At 32.6% G+C, this 12,687-nt stretch overlaps 1 protein-coding gene across 14 annotated transcripts; it reads right to left on the bottom strand.

Moving 5' to 3' along the window:
- Window positions 1-798: 798 nt before the first annotated feature.
- On the bottom strand, window positions 799-10,185 carry LOC141724193 (cytochrome P450 CYP82H23-like). 14 transcript variants are annotated; one of them, XM_074526220.1, is made up of 9 exons: window positions 7,297-7,539; window positions 6,153-6,520; window positions 5,835-6,073; window positions 5,659-5,754; window positions 4,474-4,896; window positions 2,561-3,228; window positions 1,917-1,966; window positions 1,721-1,792; window positions 799-1,059 (listed from the first exon to the last, which is right to left on the bottom strand). In XM_074526220.1, exons 1-5 carry the CDS (start codon window positions 7,392-7,394, stop codon window positions 4,777-4,779), a joined length of 921 nt encoding a protein of 306 aa, XP_074382321.1. In that variant the 5' UTR covers window positions 7,395-7,539; the 3' UTR covers window positions 799-1,059; window positions 1,721-1,792; window positions 1,917-1,966; window positions 2,561-3,228; window positions 4,474-4,776. The 14 variants fall into 14 exon arrangements, with proteins under 14 accessions (XP_074382321.1, XP_074382320.1, XP_074382322.1 ...); XM_074526219.1 differs by having other exon boundaries at window positions 799-1,450; XM_074526221.1 differs by having other exon boundaries at window positions 799-1,465.
- Between the last annotated feature and the right edge of the window lie 2,502 nt (window positions 10,186-12,687).

The raw sequence follows: 12,687 nt of genomic DNA on the forward strand, positions 1-12,687 counted from the left end.
GATAAAGAACTGACACTATAAGAAATAAGCGATCACACAACAGTTTTGCACCATTGTATGATATGTATTGTTTCGGTTATCTATCCAACACTCGTGTGATAGAATACCAGACAACGGTTGTTTAAACACTTTTTAGAAAAAAGCTTCACAACAGTTTTATAACACATGTTATAATATAAAAGAGACAACGGGTGGTTTAACATCACCATTGTCCAAAAATTTAACATTTTTATGAATAAAACCTTTATTCTAGTATGATATACACAATGATTTTCTAGCAGGCTTGTCAAGCAACCGTTTTTAATTTTTCAAACTTTTGTTACAGTCCTCTTTAAACAACGATTTCTCTATTGAAATATTGTCTAGATAATTGTTCAACAATAGTTTGCACTACTTAAAAAATAGAAGGGACAACGGTTAATATAATATAAACAGTTGTTTGAAAACTTAACAACAATAATTTTATAAATAAAACCTTTATTCTACTTTGTTAGAGACAACAATTTACTAGCAAGCTTGTCAGATAACAGTTTCTAAATTTTTCAAAGATTTGTTATAGTCTTCCTCAAATAATGGTTTCCTTCTTTAAGTATTGTCCAGTTAATTATTCAACCATATCTTAACTAAAAAACAATTATCCCATATTATCACAGACAACTATTTATTTGCAAAAATCTTTTTCTGCAATGATACATACAATGGTTTTATTCATTGTTGAGTGACTTTTACCTAATTGTTTACATATAAATAAAATTGTATTTGTCCTAATGCAATAGTTATTTTACAATTGAAACTAATATTAAATGTACAAAAGTCATCAACAAGAATTAAAACTATAACTAAAAAATTATACCAATATTCATCAGGATACAAAACTATTTAGTATAAAAAATCTTCATTTGCTTTCTCCAAAGATTAAGAGAATTCTTCATCAATTTTGATCAAGGCATGATAACATATGAGTAAATAACCTCATGCCAGGTTTGCAGACTGATGGTGCAGCTTACAATCACTTGTTAAAGTTTGTAAATTAGGCCATAATTCGGGCTCACATTGCCCCTGTACAGAATTCATATCTTTTCATATGTGCATGATCTCAAAAGAACTCCACGTAAAAGGCTGGCAACAGATTCAATTTCCAAACATAAAAAATTAATACCTGACAGTTTGGGTACGTGCATTATTTTTACAGACTTACAATACTAAATAATCTTTATGGTCTAAATACTAAAATCAATGTAATATGAAGATGAACATGATAATTAGTATGAGGAATGACCTTTAACTTCTCGATATGAAAGGCAAGACTGAGGATTTTCCTCTTTTTAACCCATCTATCACCCTCAGCTTCTATAAGTCCAACAGTAAGAAGTTTTGATAAAGGATTACCTCAATTGGCTTGTATACTATGTGTGTGATGTGGGCAATTGTCGGTACATGTGTCTTCACCCTGTATGAAGTTAATCTAAATTTAATTTTAGTATCATATAAATTATTACTCTGAGAAGTGACCTTCTCAGGTGGAAGGTCTATACTGAGATTTCCACGGGAAAGGATAATACTATATGCGGCTTGCATGATTTCATCAAAATGAGTCAAACCCTAAATTAGAAAGAAAATAATGTAGAGATCCATATTTAGCAAAACTACAGGAGGAAGAAAATCAATAATCAATATACTAGATAATTGTATAGAACTGGCATCAATATTTCTAACTCACTTTTATGTTCTCAATTTTTGCAAATATTTGAGTCTGGCTCAGATCACCCAACTTAGATAAATAGTCACGAGCCTACAAAGGAGCAAAAATAAGTTAGCTATCGCGGGAATTTGAGCATTTAGTACCAACTATAGGAAAAACAATAAAGAGAAATTTGAAAAATTCATGTTTAAAAATTTCCAGAAAATGAACTTACTTCACAAACATCTTCTGCATTTTGTTTTAAACACACCATGTCCTTATCACCTAAAATTAAAATTGAAAAATGATATATTACATAAACAATAAAGTTAGACTATTATGAAACTTATGAAAGAAACGTAAAGAAGCTTTTGCTATAGGATACATGCACAAACAAATTCACAAATGAAAGTGCATGAAGCTCTTGAAATATAAGTGCTTATATCGTTCTTGGGTACCATGTCTTTATTAGCTGCAAAGGACTCGAAAAATTATGCTCAGAAAGTAAAATTAAAGAATCTAAACATAACGTGCATTAGACAAATTTCATATTTCAATTTCGGAATAAACAGCTACCACGAGCAAATGTAGTTGGTTCATCCATTGAAATGATATAATATTTTTTAACACTGCATTTATTTTCAGCCCCAAATGTATATTACCTGCTAACATCTTTTTTCAAAATAACATATAAGTTGCTATAATTTACCTCTGGATTGGAGCATTTGTACTACCTAAGTTGTTTGTTGTCATTTATGTAATAAGCAGGAAAACATGTGTGACTAACATAATTGCAATAGGGTGAATCAAAAAATGAGGGCAGAGAGGATAAACAATTAGGAGATAAAAGTCAAAAAAAAATAAGAAAGAACATGAAACCTTTAAGAAAATGTGTAAAATATTGTTGCAGAGAGCTAATTTGACTTGGAGGCTAGTGCTTTGTTCTCTAATATGACAGTTCTCTGTATATTGAAGATAAGGAAGAGTTGCAATATTAAATTGGTTCCGACAAGAAGGGGAGCATTCTTATCCGAGTATAATGCTGCTCATAGAGTTGTGTGTACAAAACAAATATAAGCCAGTGAGGTGAGTATTAAATTAGAAGATAACAAAAGGGTACAAAACAAACCTGAAGAAGAGATTAAATATATAGAGTTGTACCGTATGTGTGCATCAAAACAAACACATAAATAAGGGTGACAATATCTGCCACCGCCAAGAGTTCAATCATAAATCACTCATACCTAATAACCAAGAGTTCAATCAAAAATTACTCAAACCTGACCTGACTTCAGATGAACAAAATCCTTCCATACAAACATCCCACCCCTCTGAGCCGCAGTAACCGCCTTTGTCATAAGCACAAACCTCCCACCCCTATCCCAATTCCCCAACCCAAAATGACAACTAAATTGAGCCTTTAGCAAACACCACAACAGTCTCCCCATCAATGACAGCCTCGTAAACAACATTCTCCCATGAACTAACCCTCAAATTCCCTTCACCAGAATAACTCAAACTCCTCCCCTGCCTAACCAAATCCACCACTGCACAATAATTACCACGAGACAACAGACACCTTACCACAAAAGAAGCCCAGATCTAAATTACATATGCAAATAATAAAATACATTGAAGCCCCAAATTAAATATGCAAAAACCAAAAAAAGAACAAAAAAACTGAAATTAAATTAAAGAGACAAGGGGTAACAACTAAAAACTGAAACCCTGATTGAAGAATATAAATTGAAAAAGAGCCCAAAATCAAAGTCGTAATTCAAATCAAATAGAAGTAATGAACCGAAGATGGACCAAATTGAAGAAAAGATTTAAACATAACAAGATTGAATGACCGTGATATAATGAGAGAGATTGAGGAATACATGAAGAGGATGAGATTGTATAGAATGAGTGAGACTTGATAGAATAATAAAAGTAAAGCAATAGATTTATTGACTAGAAGAATGGGTTTTTTTCCGCTCCCCCAAATTTTGGACTTGCGGCCCCACAAAGAGAAAGAATATGGATCTATGGGAATTGACCCAATATTATTATAATATTTATCTATTAAATACAATAAAATTTAAAACATAATATTCATATTAATATAGAGTGAACTTGAATATAAAATCAAAGTTAGTTGATATTAACAGCATAATATTATCATAATACTCATTTTTATTGGTAACTTTTTAGATATTAAAATATATATAAATACTTTAGAATTATATTTGTTATATGTGAATATTGCTAATAGAAAAATAAAATATTAAAAAAAAATAACTGAAAAGGATGCAAAATCCTAAAAAGCGATGTCGGGCTAATTAATATATCTTAATATAATATCCGTACGGTTAGATCATCAAAAAAATCATTTAAAAATTTTACCTTGCAAATCCGAAACGAGTCTCGTCGTAGGAAGTGGTACTTTTACTATATTTTTCTAATCCTGAAATTAAAAGATGAATTTTAAATTTGTTAATAATTTTTACATATGACTAAAATTGATATATCTTAATATCCGTACGGTTGGATCGTTGAAAAAATTATTTTAAAAATTAATCTTGTAAATCAGGAACGAGTCTTATTGTCGGGAGTGGTATTTTTACTGGATTTTTTCTAATCCTCACATGCAAGATGAATTTCAAATTTGTTAATAATTTTTTCACATGACTAAAATCAATATATCTTAACATCCGTACGATTGGATCACGTAAAAAATCATTTTAAAAAATAATCTTGTAAATCGGGAACTAGTGTCGTTGTCAAAAAATTAATCAAATAACGTATACCTCGGACGAATCATCGCTTTCAACGTCCCCTTCATTTGCCGGAACATATTGTGAGTCATCTTCCTCAATAGCTGTCTCTTTCCCTTTTTTACCTTTTGATTTACTACTCGACTCCACTGCATCTTTAAAAGTAGAAACTATCTGAAGCAACCCGGGTGATTTATAAACTTCATTGTATGCCCTCATTTTATCCAGTTTTAACTTTTCATACTCGCATAGTGGTGGAGGTGGTGGCAACATCATTATACAATTAAATAGATTATAAATTTAAATAGGTGAAAATCAGAAAAGGTGACTAATTGATCAAAAGAAATGGTAATAACTGAATAATACCATTTTATCAACGACCCCTCTACATCGAGCCTTTTTCACCTTTTCCATGTTTCGTTTGAGAAACATGGGGAGCGATGATGGTGGTGGTAACTACAAGTGTAGATAAATAAATCAGAAAAATGCATGATTAATCGACTACTTTATTGGGATGGTAATAATGAGAAATTATATAGTATCTAGCCGAATTAATATTTAAATTTCCCATATTTTATTTATTTTAAATAATGACTCAAGACTGAAGCATGATTAACAGATCTGTGTGAATGTCGTTTGGACTTAATCAGAAATAATATACATTTAAATTAGAACATGCATGATTAATAGATGAGGTCGTTTGGACTTAAGAAACAATATACATTTAAATTAGAAAATGCATGATTAACTTCTTTCTCATAATATTTACAAATTGTATGCACATTACTCATTGTTATACAAATAAAGCACCCACCTTTATGAAAAAAACAGCATATTTGATCAATTAAAGCTATACATTTAAAAGCTATCGTAAAATTAAAGCAACCCAACTAAAGTTTAGCTTCAAGTTTCTTGATTATCACATCAAACACTTTAAACAATAATAAAAACACAATCTCTATCAATTACGGCTAAACAATAAGCAAGAAAACAATTAAAAAATTATTACAAATTAAAAAAAAAATTAAGAGTAATTACACCAAACTTATATACACACACAATAAAATCATCATGCATACAGAGAGAAAGATATACACATACATGTTATCAGCGGGATGATTTGAATAATACAATTTGTCACACAAAAGCTGTGTTTGGGTGAAAATATGGCTAAAATTTGTATTAACAGTTAATACAAAAAAGAGGTGAAGATAATACCTTCTCAGCAACATCCATACGAGTATCTTCACTATCCCCTCTGCAACAAGCTTTTTTGAATTTTAAATACTCGGAGAGCGGTGGTGGTGGTGGTAACTACAAGTGTAAGAAATAAATCAGGAAAATATTTGTATACATTTAAATTGTTTTTTAAAAAAAATTAAACATTTAAATACCTTCTCAGCAACATCCTTATGTCCAGTATCTTCAACATCCCCTACACATGGTTCTAAGGCTAACTTCCTTCTCACAGTTACTTTTTCATTTTCACGGACAGGTACATCTTGTCCACTTTCTTTTGTTAAAATGTCCTGCCAACCACCAACCCCGAGCAACTTTTTATCCATTTTCTTTTTTTGCTGTTGGAGTTTATGTGTGGTAACAAACTTACGCTTCAGCGGTTTCTCATGGGAAGCTGTAAAAATTATCAATTACATACTTTAGAATTCAGTGTACATACCATTATATGTGAATTAAACATTACATGTATATACCTTGGATGAAGTTTTCCCTAGGCCGAGTGATCACATGAGGTTGCATTTGAGGAGCCGGCTCAATTTTTTTGTCAACAATGTTGTCAATGTAGAAGTTTACTAAATATCCAGGAGCACAATCTTCCACAAGAGCCATGACTTGCTTATCATTTGACAACAGCTGCCAACCACCGTTTCTTCCTTTGTTTGGGTAGATTCCTCCAATTTCAGTAAAATGGACGTTATCTTTGACCAATTCCATAAGCACAGAATAAGAAAAAGATTCAACGTCTAAGCCCATCACAATGAAATGTTTTCCACCAACATATGATGTCTTCTTAAACTTTCCTTCATAGTGCAACCTCAGATTAACTGTTTTGCCGTCCATCCTGTTAAGAATAAATCATTAAAGTTAGTCAAGTTTATAAAAATGATAATAGACAACTTAAATACTTCTTCGAGCTAATTTTTTTACATGCAGAATAAAAACATGTATACTGGTGGGTGTACATCTACATCTACACAATATAAATTATCATAAACACCTCGAATTTAACATGGAACAGTCGACCCATAAATATCAACCATACAGAGACAATTTTAATATTTCTAATCAGGCATTAACAGCAACAATGTGTCGTATGTTAAGAAATAAAAACACAATAAATTGAACAGGATAATAACAAAAAATACAAATATAGACCAAATCTATAAGAAAGCATATAATCTCCTCAAACTAACAGTTAGAATTGAACGTAAATATTAGAAATGCAAAGAATGTGTAAGAATAAATGTAGAGTGATTCAAATCTGACATAACAATTAACCATTAAATTTGTTAGAATTGCTACATGTTTGTGTACCATGCGCATGTGAACCACATACATTATTGTTTTAATTTTTTTTAATTTATATGACGCTCCACCGCTGACATCATTTATATACATAATTTATATATAAGAAGTTCACATCAATTTCAGTCTGTTACTCTCATAAAGATTAAAAAAAGAGGTGCATGCTTCCTGTTAATCTTAGATTTCATTATGCATGAGTACAAAAGCAAATATATTCCTTAAGATGCTTTAACATTCTTAGGCTAGAATTTAGTGTTTTAATAATAAAATTGCAGTGTCATTTCAACAGTGTGTGTTGGGTTTTAGACTTACCAAGCAAGTGGCCTCAATAGAAGTATTAGAGATCCGAGCATACGGATCAGAATCCATGAGAGTCTGCATAACATGCATAAAGTCTTGCTCCAGTTCATCGATGCTTGAAAGTTTCCTTTTCTGTCGATGCTCCTTCATCCAGCTCTCGAGTATTTCTTCCAAGTCTTTAGCTGTCTTCTTCATTTTTCCCTTATATCCCGTTAAAGAATCTAACCAACCAAGCAGGGGAATTGCATCGGAAACCATAATCAAACCTACCAGATGCATGAAATCCCCCAAGGCCTTCTGAAACCGTCTCGACTCCTCACCAGTGCTAAAACAATGCTTTCCCACCACCATTCTCACCATTATATTCAATGTTAGGTCTCCAAATTTCTCTTTCAGTTCTACCACAGGCATGTAGTTTCCTTCTCCTTTACTTATCCACAACTCATAAAGCCCCTTGATAAAGAAATTGACTTCTGATTCCCGAACATGCTTGAGCTTCTCAAGCCTGCTGGTGCACAGCATTTCAACCATTACTAGCTTACGAAGATCACGCCAGTTACGTCCGTAAGGAAGAAATCCTATCATACTTTGGTCATAACCCATAATCTCCAGTGTAAAAAATTTTGGATGGGTCGCGAAGACTTTGTCCAGAACTGTAAAACATTCTTTAACAACTTTCCAGTTACTAACCACAAGAGTTTTGTAAATTCCTAGTCCCAACAAGAAGACGGGTCCAAATTTATGTGCCATGTCTGCGAATAAAAGATAAACAGCATCAAAAATTCATTTATTTCCATAGTAGAAAAAAAAGAGCGTTCACATCATATGGGCAGATCTGCCTACTAGCACAGTGGACAATATAACCCTATAAAGGGAGATAAAACGAGTTATTGACCAAAGCATCATCGCGTCCAAAACATTCCCATGCTTTTTAATTCATGGTTGGAAAGCTTCCGGTGGCTAACAAAACCATAAGAATTATTTCAGGTATTATTTAAATGAGCCGGGTAGTTTTACATGGATGGATTGCTTCATGTACAGGTTTAAATGCAGTGACAAGTCAAAGATACAATATAGAGGTCTGTTGTAAATGGATTTAGATTTGACCATAGAAAATTAGGTGACTGAATGTAAATAAAATAAAAGGTAAACAAGTCATTTCGCACTTCTCAGCAGAAAGTTAAAATGCAGCAGTTCACAAAATAATAAAAGCAGCACAATAGGAAAGATACCGGTATCTTCATACCACTCAAGCAGGCAAGTAGGTCTGGTAACTCTGGAAATGCTCTAACTAATAGAAACCAGTAACTGCAAATTCAAGATGAATATTTTAACAGCTAGTACAGATTACCATGTATTCTCGTCCTTATCAAGGTCAATATTCAAGATATCTTCAGTTATTTCTTCCAATTTTAGCTCTGCGGGTTCTCAATTGAAACTAGTGCAGAAATTTAATTGCAGAATAATTATTATACCTTTTCTCCCGTAAAACCAATTTCGGCTCCTCCAAGTATAACCCCAGTGCCTTCTTTGGTACTTATAACTGACTCATCATGCTCCTGCAATTTAAATAATCAGTAGACATTACACAACTAATGACAAAAATGGTAAATAAATTAATCAAAACTAGCTACATAGCATACTGAAACCCCTGATTTTAACATTCAACTTGATTTTTTTACCAGGAGAAAGTTCTTTAAAGATTAGTGCGTTAGTGTTAGCTGGATTAGCTACCAGGAGCACCTACACAAAATATAAATTGAAGATGCCTTAACATAAGTAAAGTTTTCGTGTCATTAACTAATGTAAGAACTTGAAATTGGCACCCAGCTTCATATTCTTCAGATTAAAAGAGTATGACCTTGCAATTTGTTGAAGCGTGCTGCTCTAAGGCCAAAGCTTGAGTCCTGTATATCGATATATTTTTTGACATTACATCCTTCCTCTCCATCCCATCTTTGCGCGGGAATCCACCTACCATAATTGCGATGTCAATATCTGTACAAGCTTCAACAACATTTATCGTAGCAACAAATCCTGTCGAATTCAGAAAACAGAGAGCATTAAGTAAAATTTTGAGGATTTGCACTAGTTTAATACATCTTTCTCTTATAAAAAAATCCAACCTTTTAGAAGAGGAAATTCAGAATCAATTAATTTCATTTTAACTGCATTTGTAAATACACTACAATCCACTCATCACGACTAGCTTCAGATCAATTAAGTAAATACTTAATTAATCCAATCAGTTAATTCAATCAATTAAGTAAACCTGAAATCAGCTTCGAGTAAACCTGAAATCATCTTCGAGTGATGATATACACTCATCACGACTAGCTTCAGATCAGCTACAATCCACTCCCACAAATTTGTAAATACACATGTCACTCATAACAATAATCCGCACAAACACTTAAAAATACACAACATATAACCTATCATTTCATACACAAACACTTAAAAATAACCTATTATTCCAAACCATATAAATTCAACACAAACGAAACTCGAAAGCAGCTAACCTGCGTAGTCTTTCCACTCTCAGTCTCTCCAACAAGAACGAGAGTCTGATTCTCCTTGAACCTTAAAAACTCATTTTTTTGATACCAAACATGCAAAGTCTTCCTCTTCTCGAAAACATAAAAGTATTTGTGCGAATATGCGAAGATCTGTTTAAAATTTTCAGTTGAATTTGCGAAGAAGAATGGAAATTAGGAGGCAATTGGGGATTAGGGTTCATGGATGAACCCTAAAATATAATTAGAAGGAAATCGGGGATCTGTTTAAATTGAAGTCATAAACATGTGTTTTCAATTAAGAAGTCTTCGATTTATTCTTCGTTTCATCTTTTGAGCTTGTTCTAGAGATAGTGTGTGGTGAGAGAGAATTTTTCAAAGAGATAAAAGTCGAGAGACATACTAGATTCAAAGTATTTTGTCCGGAGCTAACACGTGTTTTCATTTACGAGGGAAATATACCACCCAAAGTTTCAGTGGTACTCATGTCTATTTTATATTATTTTAATTTTTAATTTTTAATTTTTGCTTTTTTATTTAATTTATTAAAACTAATTATGTAATGAATGGAAAATTGAAAAAATATCTTATGTATTAATTTACATTACATTCTAAATTTTTTATTTTATATGCTAAATTTTAGAGTCGTGAATAATCTAGAATATAATTTTAATTATAGTTTTTGATAAAATATTCACTCTAGTATTTTTAAAAAAGAAAAAAGTAACTAATGTAACACCAGGCGCTGGTGTTACATATCGTGTAACACTGGAATATCTATGCAACACTAACTTTATACCTATTGTAACACTAATTGAGAGGTGTTACAATAGGACAAAAATTTCTTACCTAATGTAACACTCCTTGTAACACTTGCATTACAGTAGCCCACTTATGGCGTAGTGTCTATTTCGTTATTTTCGGAGTTCAATAGAACATGTTGATGAGAAGCCTTTCAATCTGCATGTTTCAATTCAAAGACTTTTCCATCTTGATTCTTTCTTGTTCCAATATGATACTCCAAACTTGCATTTCTTGTAGAATGAGACATGGTATCTTCTATTTCTCCTTCACCAGTCAAAAATCTTGAACATAATGTGACACATTCTTCTGCCAAATAACCTTCTGTAATTGAACCTTCCAGTTTACTTCTATTCTGAACATAAGATTTTAACTTTCCAAGGTACCGCTCAATAAGAAACATGGACCTAAGGTGCACTGGTCCACCATATTCGACTTCCTGGCACAAGCGAACAAGAAGGTGGACCATTATATCAAATAATGATTGTATAAAAATTATCTCAAATCGATAAAGTATGATGATAATTTCTTTTTACAGCTTCTTGAGGTCATTTAAATCGATCACTTTGCTCCATAGACCTTTGAGAAATGTGCCTAGTTTGATCAACGGTAACGCAACCTCTGGCTTTAATGTTCTTCTTACGGAAAATTGTAACAAATAATGAAGCATGAAATGAGCATCGTGGCTCTTGTACCCAACCACCTTTTTTCTCACTTATGCTTACATACCGACTAATATTCGAAGCACAACAGTAAGGCAATTTGGCATTCTTCAATATAGAGCAAAAGATTTCTTTCTCCTTTTCTGTCATGTCAAATTTTGCAGGTCTAATTTCATATGACTTTCCATCAGCAGATAAAACAGGATGAAAGGGCCTTTTTATATTAGGTTCTTGTAAATCGAAACACTCTTCTAAATGATCCTTTGACTTGCCACTAATATTAAGTAGAGTGCCCAATATTTTGTCACATACGTTCTTTTCAATGTGCATGGGATCAAGGTTGTGTCAAAGTGGATTATGTCTCCAATATGATAAATAAAAAAAATTGATTTCTTTTTTAAAGGAGATTCATTTTTAACCTTTTTCTTGCCCTTCCCGAAAAGGTTTCCGTACCCCTGCAACAACTCTTCAATATGACATTCATCTTTATCTTTAACACCACTACCTTTTTTCTCTTGTACAACCCACCTTGAAACTCCACAAGTATGACATTCATCTTTATCTTTATTTTCTGCCCAATACAACATGCAGCTATTTGGGCATGCGTGTATTTTCTCATAATGATGACCTAAATCCTTAATGACATTCTTTCCAGCATTGAAGGACAAAGGCCGATGGGCTTCAGGAAACGCTTCTTTCATTAGCTTAAGCAACTCCCCGAATACGGACTCACTAATTCCATGACCACACTTTAAATGATAGAGTCTGATCATGAAACCTAATCGAGAAAAGTTAGTACATCCTGGGAATAATGGTTATTTTTCCTTCCTCAACCCTTCCATAAAACTTTTGTGCCTCTGAATTTGATCTTCCTTCACAATTTCCTACTTTTTACCCATACACTTGAACATCTCGTTTAAGTTTTTCCCAAAATCCATCCCTGTTTTGTAATCCATGAAGTTAGTACTAATCCTTGGATTCATTTGTGAAGTTTTATAAATCCATTTGACATGTGTTAGGGAAGGACCACTACAAACAAGATGGTCATTGATGACCTCTCTTGGATGCCATTTACGATCAATACAGTTTTTGCAAGGGCACTTCATTTCATTTCTCCTCACACAAACTGGGAAGGCATAATCTAAAAAATCTGTCACCCCTTGTCTGTATTCTACAGTATATCTTGGTAGTCCTATCCAAACGTTAGTCTCAGAGTCCATTACGAATGTCTAAACTTAGTTTGAACCTACCTTCACTTAAAAAAATAGAGTAGATATGACAATAAGGATAAAAGATTTAGTACTTGACTAATAGAGAGCCTACAAATAGCACAAGGTGTACAAGAAGTAATATGTGGCATGTAGTAGTTTGATCTATAAAGAAGGTTTACAAGAAGAGGGTTACGTTAAAATAAATTGTAGCAA

The sequence above is a fragment of the Apium graveolens genome, chromosome 5, assembly GCF_009905375.1.
Source record: "Apium graveolens cultivar Ventura chromosome 5, ASM990537v1, whole genome shotgun sequence".
NCBI lineage: Eukaryota > Viridiplantae > Streptophyta > Magnoliopsida > Apiales > Apiaceae > Apium > Apium graveolens.

Bases quoted from the DNA above. Each gene is read 5' to 3' on its own strand.
- LOC141724193 (XM_074526218.1), bottom strand. From the start codon at position 7,394: ATGAACTGGAGCAAGACTTTATGCATGTTATGCAGACTCTCATGGATT. The intron at 5,755-5,834 runs GTATTTAAATGT...TTACACTTGTAG, and splicing joins ATAAGGATGTTGCTGAGAAG to TTACCACCACCACCACCGCT. The intron at 4,897-5,658 runs GTATTATCTTCA...CTACACTTGTAG, and splicing joins GTATGGATGTTGCTGAGAAG to TTACCACCACCATCATCGCT.